A 21579-nucleotide genomic window follows, 5' to 3' on the forward strand; every position below is an offset into this window, starting at 1 on the left:
TAATTTTCTTTCTTTTTTTCCCGAGGATATGTTGCTTTTGAAACAAGGCCGAGCTGAATTACTGGTTATAAACCATTGCTGTCCGCAAATGTGAAGTGCTATCATTTTGAGGGAACACGAGCATCTCATGCAGCAGCAGGTCGTATTTCCAAAGTAATCCTTACTGCCATATTAGCAATAAAAGATTTGAAATATAGAGCTTGTGCATTGAGATCTACACTAAAAAAATGGTCAGTGTACATAAGCTTATTTCCACAGTGTTAAAGCCACAGTCAACCTTAACACCTCCATCATTACGCTTGTATTATAATCTGCCTCTGCTATCAAACAGCAAGCATAAATCTTCTCCCTTAATCCATGTTTAATTTCCTGTCCCACTGTGATATATATAAGCCCTTTTTCTGCCACCGCTGGTCATTATCTGCTGCTGATTAAAGCACCAAAAGGAATATGGCGGATTATGGAAAAAGCTGTTGGTAAATGTGCAGGCTGCAGGAGACGTATAGACACGTGAAAGCTGCAATGATTGATGGTGGTTACAAAGACTTTGCTGGGTTTTTGCAGAATCAATAGTGCTTGTGGAAACTCATTCATTTCAGAAGAGGGTGAGTGGTTAAGATTTTGTGTATTTAAAGTGCCTGACATTTTCAGCCAACGCTAACGTCCATATCAGTTTCTGTTGTGATTTATTTACTCATCTTCACCTATACTCATGGAAGTGTTTAAATTTGATTCTACGTCTTGTGGTTCAATCTCGTCAAAACAGGCCCCTCTCTGTGTGGGTTCTCTATGGCTACTCCAGTTTCCTCCCACAGTCCAAAGACATGCTTGTGAGGTTAATTGGTGACTCTTAATTGCCTCAAGGTGGAAAAGTGAGTGTGACGGGTTGTCTGTCTCTTTAGCTTTGTTCACATTGCACCTCCAAATCTGATTTTTAGCACATCCAGATTGAGATCAGATATTTCCAAATGTAAATCAGACCACATACGCAGGTGTTTTCCAACGAGATTCAAATCAGATTCCTGCAGATCCGATTCAATCTTTATGTCGTGGTTGCTTCAATGTGTCTTCTACGTCACTCACAATGCGAAACCATTGACAATAACAACAATGGCGTAGATCCATCAAGCCGAAAGTTAATTCAAGGCACAGTATACAAACTAAGCTTTGGCAAGTGGAAGAAAACAGCGAGAATCAAAACATACATTTAACCTGTGTGTTGCTGTATGTTTGTGTGTCACTGTATCTTTGTGTGTCACTGTGTGTCTTTCAAATGGACCTTGAGTCTTCCAATAAAGAATTACAAAAACACGCCCGTGGACGGACTGCTCCACAAGATTGTTTGTGTCAAAAATAGACACACTTCTCTCATTCATTATGCTGTCGTATTTCCTCGACGTAAGCCATTACCATAGAAATCAATGTGGATCAGACCATGTCAATACTGACAGGCAGACCAGATCTGTTCACTTATAGTTTGTAATGCGGACAGTCAGTCAGTTAGATCGGATTCTGATATGATTTGTGCGGCAGCTTGAACAAAGCCTATATGTCAGCCCTGTGATTGAATGGCACACAGTTTGAGATGTACCTGGCCTCTCACCCAATGACAGCTGCAATCGGCTGCAGTCCTTTGGATTCCTAACATTGCCAAAGGACAAAGGGAGATATATTTATGTGAATATATATATATATATATATGTGAATATATATATATATATATATATATATATATATATATATATATATATATATATATGTATATATAAAGGAGTTTAAATCAAAAGGGCTGCAAAAAATAAATAAAAAGTGGATATTTTTGGATAGTAGGAAAGGATAAAGACCTCTTACAATCTTTAACACTTCTGCAGATACATTGACCTAAATCAGGCTCTGGGTCGGCTTCTATATAGCTCAAATCAATGCTTCTGTCCCTTTTTATGTTTACTGATTTAACTCGAATCTGTCTTCTTGGTTTCATAGTGATCAGTCAGCATTCAGTCTGCTATTTGCAAGTCCAATGAGATGAACTGCAGGTGCCACACAAAGTTGCACAAGTCAATCCCATTAGTGTGAGCTCTTATTACCGAGGCTTTTGGAGACACCCCTTCCTTTAGCCCAGTTTTACAAAAATGTCTTAAAAAATGTCAAAAAATTGGTTATTTGAACCAATCCAAATGTAGCTTCCATGGCTCCATGCTTCATGGACTGAAACTGGATGTAAGATAAAAAAAGACCTTTAGGCTTCTGGAAACAACATTTAATAAAATCAGTGAGTCTTGTGGATTCAATCTCAAAAACGCTGCCAAACAGAATTCCCTGTGCATCTTTTTACTTGTAAGATAGACGGAGATAGGTTCAATCTTGGCATCGAGACAAGTAACATGATATGATTACAGTGTGAGATTTCTTTTTGACCAGAGGGTGGATATGTTTGGGTACAGAGTGCACACAGTGTACTCTTTGGAGGCTGATCAAAGGGAGCTGGATGCTAACAGCAGAAGGTTAAGAGCAGTGCAATGTGAGTTAAACTGTAGCGTCTCGTATTGGCAGATTTTAAATGGGTCAATAAATTGGAATGAAAACAAATGACTATGGAAACAAACAGTGTGAGAACAAGAACACTGCAGTGGCACCATTAAACCAATTATTCTCATCTCTTTCCAGGACATTTCAATCTCTGCGGGTTTTATACGACAGCATTACAGTAGAATATTGACTTTCGATTCAAATAATATGATGAGTCGTTAAGCTAACTAGCTTCTCTTCGCTGTCTTTCCCTCATTATGGACACAAAGCCAGGAAGGCTGGCTTCAATGAAACATTAGGTCCCTGCTTAGTTAGTCCGCTGTGTTCATGTCTGGCTAGCATACAGATCTAAGGAGATCCGCATGGGACGGTAAATGAGGATTTGTTTTGCATGCATGTTTGAATCTCTTCCAGATTTTCCCCCAGAGGCATCCTTCATTCTTATTACATCACATTTCCCATATGTTTTCTTCCATCTGTCCGTCCCTTCATCTTCCCCTCCATCATCTCGTTTCCTCTACAGCACATGAACGGACACAACATGGCCGAAGCCGCCCTGGATCCAACAAAACACCCACTTAATGTTCCACATCAGAGTTCCCTCTGCATGTTAGCAGAGGAGAACATTAGCATGGTTTGTTAAAATACAGAAAATTACATGTTGCAGCCTAACTTATTAATGTTGTTCACTCAAACATGATGTTTCGCTTATTCCTCCAACCATGTTGCAGACCTGAGAGCTGAGCAAACACAAGGCAGATGGAGGAGCGTCATGCTATCGTAAAAGGAAGAGCACATTAAAAGTGCGCAAATCCATTATGCAAAATAACACCCCATAAAGAGAGAAATAAAAATCTTCTTTCTGACCTTTAAATGTAGAACATCAGTCAACTGTGTCATTCTATCGCTTTGCTTTTCAAAGAAAAGAAAAGCAGGCATCTGAATCAAATTCATCAATGCAGGGAAGTATCGCCGTGAGTCAGTCGCCAGAGCTCCGTCCGTCATTCTCACTGACATCAGACCAGTCAATCATTGTCTCTAACACTTAATCCATTATCACCATAATAAAATAAGTGCCCTCTAACTCAAAAACTTTGGTACAACCTTTCTCCCATCTTGACGATTTCCCATTATTCATCCTCCACTAAGACAAAATGTGCTTTTAATGTTTTAGTTATCCTTAAAGCCAAACATTATAATATTGAATGTACTAGTATCTTTTTTCCCTTAATTCCACAGAGCAAAAAAGAAATGCCTGTGCATACAAAGGCTGATACACAGTCTATTTTCTTTGTGCTACAGTATACAGCTACGTCTAAAAACATTTGAAACGCACACACACACACACACACACACACACACACACACACACACACACACACACACACACACACACACACACACACACACACACACACACACACACACACACACACACACACACACACACACACACACACACACACCTGTGTGGTTAATCATTGATCACTGATGCACCTGATACATATTCATCCACCAGGGAAAATAGTCCCCTGAAGTGCTGAACTGTTTTGTCCCCTTGGAGTATTAACTGTTCCAAATGATTGCGCATGTTAACCAGAATGGTTAAGTCGAGCTATGGCAAGCAAAATAGGGTCCCAACTGAACTCAAACCCCCATCCTATAGTCTGCCTTTTAAACCTAAGCCTGACATGTTAGGGGCCATTTATGATGCAATTCTAAGCAGCCGCGGATGCTTCAAAAACTGTCATATCCAGGCAGCACAGGCCGGTTTCATCCTCTGAGCTGCACAAAAAGATGTCGAAGTAGGAAGAGAGTCGCGTCTCAGAAACACTGTTAACAGGATGAACTTGGTCTGCGAGTGGTTGCCAGTGTTTCTTCCTTTAATTTCTGCTTTTGGTGGATTTGCAACAATATGCACACCACCACCTGCTGAATCAGACTGTGCACACAAGTCGGGTACAGAACAATGTTAGTAATGTGAACTCTTTATCATTTACACCTCCCTCTTGAGGCCTGTTGCCATCTTTCAGTGAAAAAAAAATAAACATGTTTAACACATATTTATCAGTCAACAAAGATTTTGAGGTATGAGTTCATCTTTGCTTCTTTTTTTCATTTTTTGGAATTGATTATCTCCATGCTAAAAAATAAAACTTGTTTGTGCAATCTGCAGAGGACAAAGTAGATCAACAACCTTCAAAATACAGATAAAACCTTTTAAATTTTCTTAATGGTTTGACATTTTCGATTATCTTTCTTTGATTGATTTATTTACTTTTAAAGAAAAAAAGGTTTGCAAAAGATCACTTGAAACAAGTCTGTAGATGTTATCTACCATAAAAGTAGATGTTATCTACTATGAGAGAGGCTGCAGGAGCTAGAATGTCACGCTGTCGTAGCTCAGCAGTGGTTCAGCAGCAAAGTGCAGACACGGAGCAGCTTTTAGTGAATTCAAAAGAAGCCTTGCTTTAAGACTGATGACTGTAGCCTGACAGCGAGCTGTCCACAGTCCACTAGTGGAAAATGAAAGCAGCGGGCTCTTGTGTGTCTGTGCATTCCCACATTCGAACAGCCACCTCCTGCAGAGAGCTCATATTCACCGCAAACCATTTGGAAGCCATTACAATCATTACTGGCGTGTGTGCTCACAGGCGGGCGTCCGCGCTGATGAAAGTAGTTATCAGGACTACGCCGGCTGCATCATATTGACTGGCGGTGCAGTTATCGCAGTGAGAGTGTTGTAGGAGGCTGCACAGTGCTGCAGTCAGGCAGTGATGGAGGGGCGGAGAGGCAGACAGTAAGGTCACTCACAGAGCATGGTGGCCTATGGATTTTATGCTTCCTTGCTGTTACACCCTCTGGATTTATAAACTCACTTGTTAAGAGAGGTAAAGCTCGCTGTGGCTTGGGTGCATTTTTTGGTCAAAGTGCGCCAGTGGATGTTTTATGTAACTGTCATTTGTATTCTCAAAAGAGGCCTCAGCTGATCCCTGTTTTTCGAGCTGCCAGGGCCTGGCAACGGGCAACCTTTGCATCATGCCCTCTCACCTTGAGAGAAAAAAAAAATCCCTCTTGCTTTTAGAGAGGCATCCTGCTGCCTTTTTAACATAGTCCAGGTCAGGTTAATCTGGGTTGGAATCCACCTGCAGCCCAACTTTTCAAGCACTCCGGGCGGTATTTGAGGAATGAAAATGCAGTATGAATTTTTAAACGCCACACATCTGCGTCGAGTCTCGAGCCTTGTCTCTTGATTCTCTCTGCCTTTGCTTTATCCACCTTTGGAGTTTATACAGACGAAGGCTTTTCTGGTATTCAAGATATGCAAATATGTTTTCATCTCTCACAGAAAATTGATTCTGAGCTGTTTTGAGTTTTTTCTGTGTATCCCCAATGTGAGTAGGGATATAAATACGCCACTGCACTCTCGGCGAGCGCTGGCTGAAAGGATCAGAAGAGTTACCTCCATAGATCAAACTCTGCTTTTCTCCTTTTTTCCTCCTTATATCCAAACATAATCCCACACTAAATAGAATTACCAGTGGACGGGCTTGTAAAGATTCACTCAATGAATTGATCTTATGGCAAACAATAGCGCACGGATTAGCCGGATAAAAAGAGAGATCAAATCCAGAGAAGAATCGAATCCACCTCTTCAGAATAAAAGGGATTTAGGGTTGGAAACCAAAAGGGGAATTCGCTAATGCAGTTTTAAATTGAAATTCATGGAAATTGAGGCTTTTTATGTCCACTGTGTGCGACATGGCCTACAGCTATTACCTTTACCCAAGAGCCTCTGTTCTGTTCCTTCTATGCCTTTTGATTCTATGATGGAGGTCAAAGCAGCAAAGCAGAAATCCACAGCCGCAGGGCGTACACATTTAGTGTTTCTACATGTATTACCCCCACCCACTCTTATGTACAACATCACATCCATGATGCTGTAGATGTGATTTTTAAATGTAGTTGATTTGTATTGAAGGAAGAGCTTCTTCTAAGGGCAAAATGTAAAGGCAAAATTACCATGAATTATCATAACACTGGGGAGGAAATATTTCATCATAACGCATGTGTTAAAGGGTCATACATGACGCGGAGCTCAGTGTACGCTCAAGCAGGACGAGCGGTTATGTTCTCAAACATCTTTATTTAATGTCCTTCATTCATATCCACTCCCTCCGTCTCCCTGTGCTGCTGATTATGGGCGTTTACTCTTTCAGTAAATATCCAACCAGATTCTTCCCCAAGCTCTCTCAACCAAATCCTTGTGCTGCTGTCAGATTTAAAAATCGGTTCTCTCTCTCTCTTCCACAGTCAGTTTGTCATTTCAGTGAGATGGCTGTGACACTCCTCCGCCCCGGTCACGTCCTTTCCAGCTCAGAAGAGTTTATATCCAGTCTGAGAAACCCACTCCTCATCACATCCTGTACTCTTTTATCACCACCACCAGTGTCTGGACTCCATGGAGGGGGAATCCTCTCCTCTCTTATGCCGCTCTGCTTCTCATCGCCAACAACATTGCACATTTATCTTTCACTAAATTGTTAAATACGTCTCTCTTGATTGAAACATGTCTCAGAGAGATTTTTGCCGGCACAGGTGATGCCGTTTCACTACAGTAGTAATTCTAAAGATGCCTTTATAATGCAAATACCAATTTTGTAACTATTCAGCTTCAACATAATAATCTATTGTATGCCTTGAAAGCAACTATCAGAAAGCTTTGGTCAACATTAATATTGCTTACATGTAAGTTAATCATATTATAAACCATCATTATTAATATCAGCAGAGACTCAAAGCAATGTGCAGTTGTTTGCTAAGAAGCAAACAACTGCACATTGCTTGCTTTTTATTTATATATATATATATATATATATGCACACTTGATTGATGTTTGAATGGCTTTCTAGGCACACAGGCACTCGGTTGATAAGCAAAGATTGTAAAAAGAAAAAAAAGGAAGAAGAAAATAAAAACATCATTGTCTTGGAGCGAAACAGGATGTGGACCAGTAACACTTTTCCTAACCTCAGGCCAATTGTTTTGCAGATTAAACCTGTGTGGACAGTTCATGTTCATACTGCTCTTCAGTGTCTGCTCAGCCATTTTATAATTCAATATCCTGAAACTGATAAAGTGCAAAATTACAACAAAATTCACAGATTACACTCTGCATACAGAATAAGTCCTCCCTATACTCTTTCCTTTATTATTCACAAAGATACAGCAATTCCACTTCTAGGCGATGCAGCTTCAAAGAACAGAACCAGGCTCTAAAAACAGAGCGATGATAGAGCTTCTTTAAATTGGTTGTATTTTATTGATGTTTTACCATTGAACATATTTGCAGACTTTGATTCCTTTAGGAAGAAATAAGTTAGGTAGTAGAAGCCTAAATAAATCAATAAAGGACGTTTAAAAGACTCAAGCGATGAGAAATCAACAAGGGAAATACGTTGTAAATAAGCTAAATCCTGCAGTTCTTTAAGCGTCCACTTGAGGCTTGCTGCAGGAGCCCCACAAATCACATACACACCACAGCCATGTTTTTACAGCATAAATGAACATGCCTGGTTCAAAAGACAAAATCAGTTATTGTCATCACTAGCACAATGAATGGGGGACGATTTGTTTTCAAACAGCTCCATTTTGATATTTTAAACGATACGTGTTAGCCATAACTAGGCTCTTAGCGGACATGATTGACAGGCAGGCGCAATGTAGCCGTCCATCAGGAGGCTTAAACCCCGCCTCAGCTCCAGCTCTCAGCCTGCCCTTAAGTTGACTGAAACAGGATTTCCAACATGGGGGCTGCTGCTGCAGAAGGCTGATGTCATTGAGGCTTCATCAATTAATATTTACAATCTATGGTATGCTCTTAATTGGAAAATGACTAAACTCAGAAAGAAGGGGAATGACCAGTCATTAAGACGAGTGAAAGGGCTACACAGGGTGCAGACACCAGTCACATGAAAGCAGACAGTCAAAAGCAACAGGTATTAAATGGAAGAGTTTGGCAACATGTCTTAGTGCATGGATTTGGAAAGAAGATATGGGCCTACCATTGAGAAAAAGTGAACCAAACTGGATCTGCAGGGACTCTACTGGTAAAACAGAAAGCTAACAAGACAACTAAGTATAGGCCTCATTCATCTAATAACTGTTTTCTTAGACAGTTGATTTTCAGAATGAAGCCTGTATTTTAAAGTGAAATTGCCCTCCAGAAAAACAAAACTTCCTCCTCTCCAAATAAAATTATAGGGCAAAAAGTTGTATTCTTCAAGTGGCCACCTTTTGCCCTTTGTTGATTAAACCTTTTAATAACAAACCTACACCCAGAGCTTGCGACCCAAAATCAAACAACACCACATAATCAGATGTAATCAGGCCCTGCACTGCCTCATTTTGTAGTCGAGAACCCGCTGCCAAAAAATGCTACACAGAGTGATGACCCATGGCAGTCGCAGCAATCTGCTCATGTTCTGTAACAGCAAATGTTTAGCTCACACTCGGCCGCTCGCTGCCGCCGCTGCCGCTCTCCTGCTGTCTGCGCATCTTTACTCTTTGACTTGAATCAACAGCATCACAAGAGTAGCAAATCCCGTCAGCAGCGTGAATCCTCTTTGTCATGGAGGTGTGAATATCTTGTTTCCGTCTCTCTCTCTGTTTGTGCATAATTATGAACTGGCAGCATGTCATTTATAATCTGAGAGGAGGATCATTTACCACTTGTTGTCGAAACTGGAGCCAAACAGCTTTCACTGTCATATGCTGTTGTTCTCTTTTTTTTTCTCTCTCTTATCTGTGTCAAGCTCATAGATTTTTTTTTAGAAAATGAGCCCAAACCTTACAAGATTAACACAGGAAACATTTTGTTCCTATCAGCGTTGACGCTATGAAAACCTTTAATCATGACACTTACATATCTAATATTTCTTACACCAGTCGCAAACTCATCTGTTTTCAATTTAGAAAATTACAATCACTCTTCTTCCCTTTCCTTCTGCAAAAAAAAAACGCGTACTGAATTTACACGACTACGACAGTTTGTGTTTTGTCTGATGAAAGGTTCTGCACCATTTTTCATGTCCACCTTGTTTCCATCCTCAGTCATCGAACACTAACGCTGTGACATTGCACACGCGCTACAATCTTTTTAAGTTCCGTATTCTTCACTTCGAATGAGAAACCTCCTGTCTGGTTTTATGTACAATAAAAACAATTGAAAATACAAATTCAGTGTATGACATTAAACCAAATGTGCTTGTGCAAACCAGCGTGTGCTTGGGCAAGGCAGAGGGCCTAAAAGATGTTTTTTTGCACCAGGGCTCAGTACCAGTATGTCTCACTGTTTCACTGCGTTTGTGTTTCAGAAAGGACACACACACACACACACACACTCCCGTCCTGCGTTGTATACATCAAATGATGCCTAACTTTTTTGATCTGTAGCTGTAAATTAGAAGATATTAAAACAGCCTGTGATTGAGATGAAAATAATCTCAGCTCGAGCCAGCATCAGTTTGTCCTTCATGTTCCAGGTAACGGTCCTTTAAGGATCTACAGTTTTAGGTTCATCCAAAACAAGTTTCCATCAGAGATCTTAGAGTGATGCAGTATGAGATAAGGAATTCATTGTGGATTTTAAAGCTCCTTAACAGGTTAGAAAACAGACTGAAATGAATAAGGACGCTCTGTATGACCTTCAAAAATAAACACCATAGTTGAAAAGACCCTTCATACATTGTTTTTAAAGCCTGTAATTTCTGCCACTGGGAAAGTGTCACATTTTTCTCATATGTGACGAGAACAAGGCAGCACTGGTGGGCGCTAGTGGACGAGCGGCAAGGCAACACACCTTGTTTGGAGGCCACCATCCTCCAAGTGAGCGACGCTGATTCAAGTCAGACCTGCAGCTCCTTTTTCACAAGTCATTTCCAAACTGAGATCTTTGTCCAGGGGGGACGCCAAAATCGATATAAAATCAAAAGGTTCCTTCAGGAAGCTTAAAAGGGTTGGAGCTGAGAAACAAATTGATTTATATCAAGGATTTTTTTTTCCTTTTTTTTGGTCCTGACAGATACAGTCAAGCACAAAATAAATTAAACAACCTGCAGCAAAATGATCTTGTCTAAAAGTATACATCGTTATGGTACAAAAGGGGATTTTAAAGTAACTGTCACATTTGTCAGGTGCTGACTTTCACCTTGATGCTATCTTGCAGTTTGCTTAACAAAGGACTCAGTTTGAAGCTATGCTTGGTATTTCAAAGTTTCTGGATAACCAACAGTTGTCAGCGATCCAACACTGCGGCACGTACTTAAATATTACATCACCTGAAACGCTGTTTGTCTCTCCAACATTACTCACATTTTTGGTTTGTCACTGTGTTCATGATTACACATACTTATGTTAAAGGCTGGCTATTGGCTACTGTAAACACCAATCCAAATCAGTGAAAAGAGCCTTTCCAGCATGCTGCAGACCTGTGAATAACACCCTACAAGCCATTGCTGTTAATTTTTTAACGCTTCTATATATAGGATCAAAGTCTTATCTTAGTGTTTTCAGGGCCTCTTGTGAGATCAATAGTGTACATTGAAGTGAAGTTTTTGGAAAACTGAATGGACTGCTAAGTATTAATGTAGTGAGTGTATATATTTTCTCATTAACAACAAGGCCGTTTTTTAGTCGATTCAATACCTTAGGAAGCTTAAAGAAAAGACTCCCATAGGGCGTGGAGTGAAGGGGGGTGCCCTTACACTTAGCTGAACTTTAGACATGATTTTTGTATTGATGCAGCATCAACAATATGAAGGTTTATTGTTGTGTTGCTGTTTTTCTTTTTTTGCACGACTGTAAACCCTTTAAATAAAACCTTCACATCATAACACAAAGGCGGAAGAATAATGCCTCTAGCTGCTGCTACACTGTACCTTGTTTTTTTTCCTTTATTAAAGATGGGAATTAATCCCGAGTCGTTGGAAAGTTGAGAACTGATCCCGGGTCGTTAAGAGTTGAACTTTAAGTATCCACCCACCCACCCAACTGATGCATACTTTGTACCTTCTGCTGCGCTATTTCAGGGTGAAAGTGCTGCCTGTTTCCTCTGCGTTACCTCCTTTCATGCCACCCCCTTTTCAAAGATCCAACAACTCTTTTCACTTCTCATGCATGCGGCTCATATTTGCATACATATTTGCATCCTAAGACATGGAGCTCATTTCCTCTGAATTTTCAGGAGACCAGCTGCTTCCCAAGCAAGCATCTCCCTCACACAGCCTTGACTCTGTTCCCATTCAAACCGCAACACTGCAGGACAAACACACACACACACACACACACACACACACACACACACACAGCGGCTTTCATTTCAAACAGCCCTCCCTGATAAGAAATGTGGCTAACAATGTGATGTCTGCATCAATAGGCCACTTCAGCCCCAACATCCAAAGAGTCACATGGGATCAAACCCACATCAAAGCCTGGCCGACGCCACTATGAGAGCCCGGCAACAATGGAACAATAATTAAAGCCACATGGATATGTAGCCACCCTCTGTCACCCACATATCTCCCTTCCTCTTTGTCACAGAAATGGAAAGAGCACCGTTTGATGTCTGTTATGACAATACAACAAACCTGTCCAAATCTTCCTATGCAGCTACCTGCCATAGAATATGTAAGCACGTCACAACACACTGAGACGCTCTCAATCCGCTAAGAAGCCAATCATTATTTGGGGTGAGGGAAGCTGTCATATGCAGACGTAATGGAAGAGCAATACATAACAAAATGCCAACACGCTTCCAACGCATTGTTTAATGAGGCACTGTACAAGAATATACTTCAGCTCGATCGATTCAGCCACTTCTTATCCATTCATGAACAGTCAGGCTCATTTACTTCATTTATTATGTAATTAATATCCAGCACCAGTTCTTTTTTCACCCAACACTAGTCCTTGATTAATGTTCTTAATTTTTTCCCTTGATGGGGCTGCTGCCTTCTCAGTGTTTTAAGGATTAGCTTAACTGTTTGAGGGAAGGGAGGGGAGAACTAAAGCAAATATGAGAGAAATAACAGAAGTTGGCAATCCAAATTATGGGGGAATTAATGAACATGATCATCCTTCAAACATTTTTTTATGAAATGGTCTGCCTCTAAGTAGAAAAACAACGTCGAGTGTTGTCCATTAATTTAAGGGAAAACTTGTAGAAGGAGATAAAAGAATATAGATAGAAGAAATAGACTTTAATTGTTTAATATATTTGAAGGTCACTGCATATTGATCCTATAGGTTAAAAAAAAGTTACCATAAGTGCGTGTGTCGAGAACTGTTGCACAAGCATGACAAGGGCGACAAGGGGAGCAGCTTGTGCGTAAAAGCTCGCATACTTGGTTGATTAGCTTTTCATCCCCTTTATAAGTGCGCGTGCTTAAACATAACGCACACAGCTCTTGATGTGGTTGGGGGAGTGGAGAATGGAGGGGGGGTGGGTGGGTAGAAAGTAGAAGAAGTGATTCATTGTACCTCCTCGGCATCAACGTCTTCCTCGCTGTCAGTGGGTTCCGGGGTTTTCACGAACCACCACTGGATCTCCAAATACACTGACGCGGTTCCACTCTGGAACGCGCACGCCATTTCAATGTTTTGCCCCTCTTTAACCGTCATGTTGGAGGGCAGATCCGTGAAGCGACCTGCAGATGAGAGAAGGAAGGAAGGAATGAAAAGGAGGGTGTATGATGGTGACAGTTGTCTGATTTCGGCACGCATAGACATGTATTAATCACTTAAGTGGCGTGATTGTGGCTGCAACCGTGAATGTGGTTACTGCGCGGCCATAGCTGGCTTATTGAAAGCAGGCGATGGAAAGAAAAAAAAAAAAAAAGAAAAAAAGGTGCGTTCTTGTTTTAATTGAAGGAGATGGCGGGGGCTTCCCCCCTGTCCTGTCACACACTGACGCGTCTTCATCGGGAATTTACAGAGCGCACAGTCTCAACATTAGAATGATAATACAGATAATGCCTTACGAGCAACTTCGGGTTTCATCGAGTTTTTTTTAATTATTTTTTTTAATGTACCTCAATGTATTTTTCGAGTTATTTTGTGGTCATTTGTCGTGCTTTTAGCGACCACGGTTATATCTTCAATAAACTCGACAGAATAAAAATGAGTCAAATAGAGAAACAGAAAGCACACACGGGGGAAGCAGGGGAAATAATAAATGCGTTTGTCTACGAGGAGGCTAAAAAGGGAATATAGCCTCAAGGAGAGACTGGTGGCGACGATAAAAAAAAAAAAAAAGAGTGTAGACATCCGTGCGTGCAAACTTTCATGCCAAACCACCACTAAGAAACTATAACCGAGCACAGACTATTTAGGTTTATTCGCGTTTATTGGGGATCGCAGCTTTAAGTAGGAAGAAAAGCACAGACGCGGTTTGAAAGTGGTGGTCTCGTTCTGGTGAAGCATGGCACACAGGATCCGCACGTCGCTCTCAGGACCACGGACAGCCGCATGCAGCAGCAGCAGCATCTGCAACTGTCCGTGGTCCTGAACTCGCCGGCTGCTCGCTGGCTTTTCATTCTCCTTAAAACGAAGTTGAACTGATTGTCTGTCTGCTGGTTGTAGAGAAGACGCGATAAATTCCGTCTTGTGTCTTTCACGCAATGAACAATGACTTGATTTCAAACAATCACCAGTTGCATTTTTTTTACTTCATCAGGGGGTATTAAATGTCACACACCTTTATTAACTTATCATCATAAGCTTCAGTTTACCTCACTGGGCTTATTTCTATACATTTCACTTCAAGTATTTCCTCCTTTCCATTTCCAGAAAGGCTGCGCACTTTTAACACTTTCTCCTACTGAGCGGCTTCCTTCCACTGTGCAGAGCAGCAAGCCCGACACGATCTCTGAAATAAACTGCGAGTTTAGATTTAGAAATATAAATTGACATGTTTGCGATCCCTACCTTCAAAGGAGAATCCGAATTGCACACAAAATCCGGCTAAGAAAACAAATCCAACAGTATCATGAGAGGTCCACATCATTCCAATATAGAGAGGTTGATTCTTTTACATCAGCCGAAGGAGGAAAAAAGACGAATCTTTCCCAAAAATAGGCTTCACACCAGCAAAATCAAACACTTGCTGGGCTCGTGCGTTGAAACGTTGATTGCGGAACGAGGATCATGCTGCAAAACTACAGCTTTTCGTTGCTGAAGTTGTGTGTGTGTGTGTGTTTTTTTATTCCGCTCTCTGTGTTTCTCTGCGCAGGAGAGACTGTCGACTGCTTGGCTGAGCTGAAGTCTGTAGAATAACCGGGGCTGCTGCGGTGCTCGTCTGCGCTACCGGAGAGACGTCAGTCTAGTGGATCACTGTGGCATCCACGCGCTCCACACCTCTGCAAATCTAGTCCTCACCCGGCCCCTCACTGTCACCTTGACCGCTTGTTTCGAAAGATGCGCCACACATCCTCATGAAAGGTTTTTTTTGTTTAGAAATGTTCAGATGAGCGCTGAATGGTGCAGAGTTCACGTGCAGTTTGTTTATGGAGCACTTGTTTCAATGACTTCATCCAGGCCTGCCTGTATGCTTAATTACCTCACTAAAACAATAACGTCGTGAAAACTCCCGCTCAACGAACTAGTGTTTAGTGTTTTGTTGAATGAATACGTATTTAGAGTGGGCGTGTCAAGTCTTTAAACGGTCTGGTGACATTCCGGCAGCCTGTTTAAGAGGCTATAAAACAATATTGTAGCATTACATGGGAGCGAACAGGAAGAGGGGTGAGGGAGGTTGGGTTTTTTGGGGGTAGACCAGCGACCCGGCAAGAACAGGGCAGGCACAGAATGTACCTGAGTCATTAGGGGGGATACATCGTGCTGTATCACAATATTAGTCTCCCGGGCAGACTGGGAACACTTTGCCCTTTGGTTGCACTGGGCACAAATTGTGCTACTCTTAATATTTGCTCTTGATTGATTCAAAGGCAAATCGGAGATCATCCTTTTTGGAATAGCACTTGTCTTCTCCATCCATCCGTGTGTGTGTGTGTGTGTGTGTGTGTGTGTGTGTGTGTGTGTGTGTGTGTGTGTGTGTGTGTGTGTGTGTGAGGTTTTAAAGTGTTCCCTGGGCCCAGGCCCACAAAAGACCCCCTATACCTGGACTTTGAGGAGGCTGAATTCAGTCTAAAAAGCCTTCAGGATTTTAAAGATTGAAGTGAAAACAGTAACATGTTCTTTAAAGTGAGTTTACATTTACTCATCATGCAGGATCTTTGCTGAACTTTTGCAAATGTTACTTTTTTTGCACTCTGAGCTGCTCATCAACTTCTGTTTTTTTTTCTCTTATAAGGGAAAGGCTGGTGATTATAAGTGACACTTTTGCAGTTTTACAGAAAAGGGGTTTGATCATATCTGCGTTTTATTTTTTTTCCATTTATTTATTAAAACAAGGTTTTGATTATTTATGTTTTTTTGTTTCTTCTTTTGGTAGTTGAAAGCTCACATCCCTCCCTTTCATTATGATTTTTGACATTCATTTTTCTATTTCATATTTCTTGATTGGAGAAATTAGTTTCATGTTTGAGATTGTGTTTCAATAAAGAACGGGTCATAGGTTATAGATCAGTTATTGTTTGTTTTTTTTAGATTTCTGAGCAGGTCATTTCACCCTTAAAAATATGCATATTCATATCTTTTTTTAAACACTGTGATAAACCAGAAAAACCTTGTGTTTTGTCGCTGTCTTTGATTCCTGTCACTCAGTGTCGACGCTGCAGCCAAACGGTGAAAACAAACTGATGCTTTTCAGAAGTGATGAAAGAAGAAATGATGAAGCACAAACAGCAGCAGCTATCCATGTTGCAGAAAATATTCACTTTTTTTCCAAACAGACTTTTGATCACTTGTAATGAAAGGAGCCTTTTAGAAGAAGTCAGCATTATTTATTTAAAGCCCTCCGAAACCTTTGAAAAAGACGAAACAGTACAAGTAATTAATATAAGTTATATAAGTGAGATCACAAAGTCGATTTTTTAAAAGACTGGACTCACAAACACACATGCACACACACACTATCCTTTTTATTTTGGGGAGGGGGTGGGGCTAGAAGTTGATTAAATGAATGACTTCAAAAAGGAACAAATAATGAAGATCATATACGGCAGAAAGCAAAATAATAAATAGTTGTTTTAAAGAAGCGTTGAGGTGGTGATCTCTGTGTACGGTTCGAGTACAGGTACCAGTCAAATGTCTGGGCACCCCTGATGTCTGCCACGTGTTTCAATGATGAATAGAAAAAGTGAAGTGAATGCCTTGTTAGGTTGTTGTTGTTGTTTGACAGATTGATTTGTTGGTTTCTGAATCAGACACTGGACACCTGCTGTTTGTGATTGGTGCTGTATTTTAAGGTGAATAGACAATATGTTTTTGAATATGCTTTTTGCTGAACTGAAATCATTCACCAAAAAAAATAAACATTTAAAGGTATCTTTTTGGGCTCATTTTTTTAGGCCTTTATGTTTGAGATATGACAGCAGACAGAGCCATAAATCATGGGGAGAGAGAGTGAGGAATGAGCCACGGGTCAGATTTGTACTGGAGCTGCTCACCTGGAGAACTACAGCCCCCACACATGGGGCACGCACACCGACCCCCAGAAACCAGACGGTATCAACACCTAGCCGTGTTTTGAGACAGAAGCTCTGATTAGCCTTCACTGGAAGCTTGATAAATCCTTTTCTTGGCCTCGACACTCACACACTCTGTTTCTGCAGCATGTCTCCGTCTTAACCGTGTTTTTCCCATGGTCGGACTCGGTGATGTGTTTGCACCTGTTCGTCGAGGGTATGTGCGGAGGTGTCACCGGTAGAAGCGGTTACACAAAAACACTGTGGCTCTTCTAATCATTGCCCCATATCTTTTCGGCACAGGTGCACCATGTGAGCAGACGATAAGCTAACTCGCACCTGTTGAGGACACAGCTACGAGCACGAAACCTTCATGATTTATTACAGGTGTTTTTTTTGTTTTTTTTGTTGAACAAACCCAAAAGTATTGTGAAAATCCCTGAACAGGTGTTTGTCTGAAACTAGATAATATTTTCATCTTCATAAAACATTTCTTGTGGATGATTTAGCAACAAATTAAAAATAGAGCAGCTCCCCATTAACAAACTACTGTTATGGGTTTAGTTCTCCCTTCAATCATTAATCATTTAAATAATTACAAATCAGAAAATGTAATGATTTATTGAATATGTAATGAAGGCCACAGATTTTCTCACAGGCCCTGAAATATTCTTCAGTCTTAAGGTCCAGATTATTAAATATTAACAACAGATGTCATAACCTTCACTTTTTACTTATTCATTTTATCTGATTATTATAATAACAAAAGAAGTGACTGATCCAGATTGTTTTAGATGGTAGAAATGTATGAATTTACCCCTAAACATAGGCTTAAAAAGGCAATGATGTGTGCAATGAGCCAGTTTGATCCATCCATTATCTATACAGGAGTACCGCAGGGACAGTGTGTGGGTCCAAAATCTTTGGAACCTTTATTTTCGGGTTTATGAACTGCAACATTTGGGCACACCGGGTAGGATGCTTGTGTCCAAAGCACAAAATATCTGAGAGGAAGTTGATATATTGGGCTTTGACATCTGCAGAAAACTCATGAAAAACTCTGGAGCTGAGGAGAGGAGCTGCATGTGTGGTTGCAAACACACACACACACACACACACACTCCTGCCAGAAAACCTTGTATTTTTGCCGCAGCAGGTCAGCGTGAGTCGATGTGAGAACGCTGCAGGATATTCTCTGGAGAATTCACCTTGAGCCTATCAGAGTGGGAGTGGCAATTTTACCCTTTTATTAAAAATAATTTTAATTTTCTTTTTAAGTCTTTATTTCTGGCGTTGTCAGCACAGCATGAAACCCACAGATGCATACAAATACATACATCCCTGATAAATATAGTTCCTATTCTTTTATTTTGTTGATGTTGTCATTCTGTTGAATTACTCGTTCTCAAGCCGTGTGGTGGACTCTGTTGTTCCAAACACTACTTCTGAGTTTTTTCTTTTACATCACGTCGTACCACCCCCCACCATCCTGTCTGACAGGGATAGTCTCCCGCTGTGAGGAGCATTATGTGAACTGTCAGGCCAGGAGATTCTCTGGAGCAGTCTTCCTGACATTTTGAGAAGTATATGTGATAACATCTATGGACTCTACTTCATTTGGCAAATCAGCTTTTGCTTTGTGACATATTCTTCAAACACATGATTGAATTCAAAGTGTAAAATCTTAAAAAAACACTATTTATTCTCTAATTTTGTTTTACATCTAGAACTTCTAAGGACTTATCTCTGGTTTTCTTCTTAATGCACACTATTTATTAATAACTTACAGTAGTTTCCATACATTTCAGAGAGGTGGTTTATTTTTTTATGGATATAGAGCTTTTCATGATACTGACTGTGATATTTGAACTCAGCCTTCTGTTTTTGAGTCTGAATGCAGCAACATGTCCGACACCAAAGAACGACTGTGTTCCCTCTAATCTTACATCTTACATCTACATGACACGCTTTGATACTCAAACCAACCCGTGTGTCACAGTATTTTATGTAGTTAGTGCCACAAGATTGATTTAAAAGCACATTTAAACAAAGGCTCGATGGACTCTGTGCAGACAATGATCATGCATCACATTTCAGTTCTTTGTCAATACCAACATGAAAAGACATTGTGCTGCAACAAAATAAGACAAACAAAATGAAATACTGGTATGTTTCATGTCAAGCTTTTCCACTTTGAACTTGGTTGAACTTTTGAACCCAAAACTATTTTTTTTTTCATAATTTATTATTCCAGAGGCAAAATTCTGTTTTAAACTGGGTTAGTGAGAAAGATGCTTCACACACACACGCCTGAATCACACACATGCCCAAAGAGGACCTGTGGACATGCATTAGTGGTGAGATGTCAGAATGGGGTTACTACACAGGGAGCGTGTCAGAGCGGCCGGTGCCTTGCTCAAGGGCACCTTGCCAGTACTCGTTGACCTGGCATCTCTCCAGCCACAAGATCAACTTCTGAGACATTCCAGTTCCCATCCAAAGTCCCGACTGCAGCTACGTCTATTATTTTTTTAATAGAGAGAACAACAGAGACACATTGCCTGAGTTTTCCACTAATTATTTTTGAAACCATTCTTTGCAGTTCTTGGTAGATACTGTGTCATTTCATTCGCTTCAAATGTCCTCAGGAAGGATGGCGCACAAGATGAACGTATTTCACCATCAAAAACAGATCTGAGAAATAACCGACAGATACGAATCTGAATGTCCCGCTGTGAAGACGAGAGAGCATCTCCTCACCTGTCACAAGTGCTATGTGATGGTTACCCAGCGCTTTCATACAGCATGTCCTCCTGTTTGATTAAAGGACTGACTGATCGTTGGGTTATGAGCAAACAAACCACAACACACAAACACACTCACTTGAGCTACTGTTTTGAACTACGCAACAGTTCAAACACAAGGCTTGGTAACTGTAGCTTCTGTCTGTTTCCCCGTCGGAATCGGAATCGTTTTTCTTTCTTTCTCTCTTTGCACTGTGTTCATGTGTGGAAGTAGCCACACAAAAAGTGCTTTTTTGAGAGAAAGCCATCATCAGCTACAAAAAATGAATGTATTGTAATCACATCAAACATACTGTATGTTAAGGAATATACTCCATGTTCGCACAATAACCAGTGATAGTTGGGGATTGTAAGGTTCCAGTTTAGATTTTATTTCAATTCCCTGTACAGAATCCATTAAAAACCTAAAGAAGAGTATTGACTGAAAGGATGAGATACCTATTTCAAATCAGCAGACCTCTCAGAAAGAAGTGCAATATTTTAAGCGCAGTGAAGACGAACGGGTGAAACAGAGCTGAAGAAGAGAAGAGAAGAGATGTTCACCAACGATTTATCCTCGTATAATTCACATGACGTTTTTGTCTCTGCAGCACATACAGCAACAGTTGCTGCTTTAAAATAAAAAGAAAGGATTAAAAGATTCAGCTTCTCCCCGCCAGATTGTTTGACACCTGTTTGACCTTTAAAATACAAACATGACCGGCAAAATAATTTACTGATTAGTTAGAAAAACATTTAACAGACAGATTTGACTTCTTCCTGGAAGTACTGGTGACCTCAACTACTGATGTCAGCACTATTACTTCTTCCTGTTGTTGTTTGTTTTTGGAGCAGCTTCTACTCATTTAGAGAAACAACACACATATATATGTTCAGCTGCTGAAGATGAGTGGGGGTTGGGAGAGGGAGGAACGAAGCGGTGTCACCTCTGCTGCTGCCGACCTCAGTGCATCTCAACTGTCAAGAAATACCATCTGCCCTGCCAGTACAATAGCCATTAGGCGGTGAAACCACAGTTTAGCTGGTTCCCTGCCAGCATCCATTTTGTCAGCCTGAGCACACTCCATGAGGCGCGCTGAGTGCAACAGAGTGCATCAAAAAATAATTAAACACTTTTTCCAGGGTGATGATGCAAGCAGTAATTAATTGCCTTTGCATTCAGTAATGTTCATTAATGTGAATGCCACAATAATAATACTTTCTACTGAACGGTCTCATCTCTCGTTATCTTGCTCTCCAAGGTTTTATGGTCATGATAGCTGGTGTGGGGAAGAAACTAGTGCATTCAAATAAAACCGTCACAGCAGTGCAGTCACGTGCAATGACCGATGCATACTACTCCTGCATGTGAGTATCATGCCACACCCTTTATTTGGCATGTAAGACTTAAAATAAAGCTCAGAATTTTCCCCATTTATTAATCTCTTATGAATGAAGCTATCAAACATGGTCACTTAGAAAAAGGTCCAAAAAATCTCTTTAAAAGGCTAATCATGTACTTAAAATAACATTTTCTCACAAGTTGGCCCCATTCTAAATGTCGGCGCATACTATGTACCAGAAAAATGCAAAGGGTATATTCACACCAGGAAAGTCCTTTA

The 21579-nt window shown here is 40.7% G+C and overlaps 1 protein-coding gene across 3 annotated transcripts in view; it reads right to left on the reverse strand.

Moving 5' to 3' along the window:
• The window catches only part of vstm2a (V-set and transmembrane domain containing 2A), a 345371-nt gene that overhangs the window by 61639 nt on the left and 262153 nt on the right, over positions 1 to 21579 (reverse strand). For 2 of the 3 annotated variants that reach the window (XM_079361035.1, XM_079361033.1), the window contains exon 3: positions 13069 to 13235. In XM_079361035.1, the coding sequence (XP_079217161.1) occupies positions 13069 to 13235 (167 nt within the window). Of the gene's footprint in view, positions 1 to 13068; positions 13236 to 14514; positions 15025 to 21579 lie in introns of those variants that run through there. The other variant, XM_079361034.1, reaches the window with a different exon arrangement.

The sequence above is a fragment of the Symphodus melops genome (assembly GCF_947650265.1).
Source record: "Symphodus melops genome assembly, chromosome: 14".
In the NCBI taxonomy this organism is placed as follows: domain Eukaryota; kingdom Metazoa; phylum Chordata; class Actinopteri; order Labriformes; family Labridae; genus Symphodus; species Symphodus melops.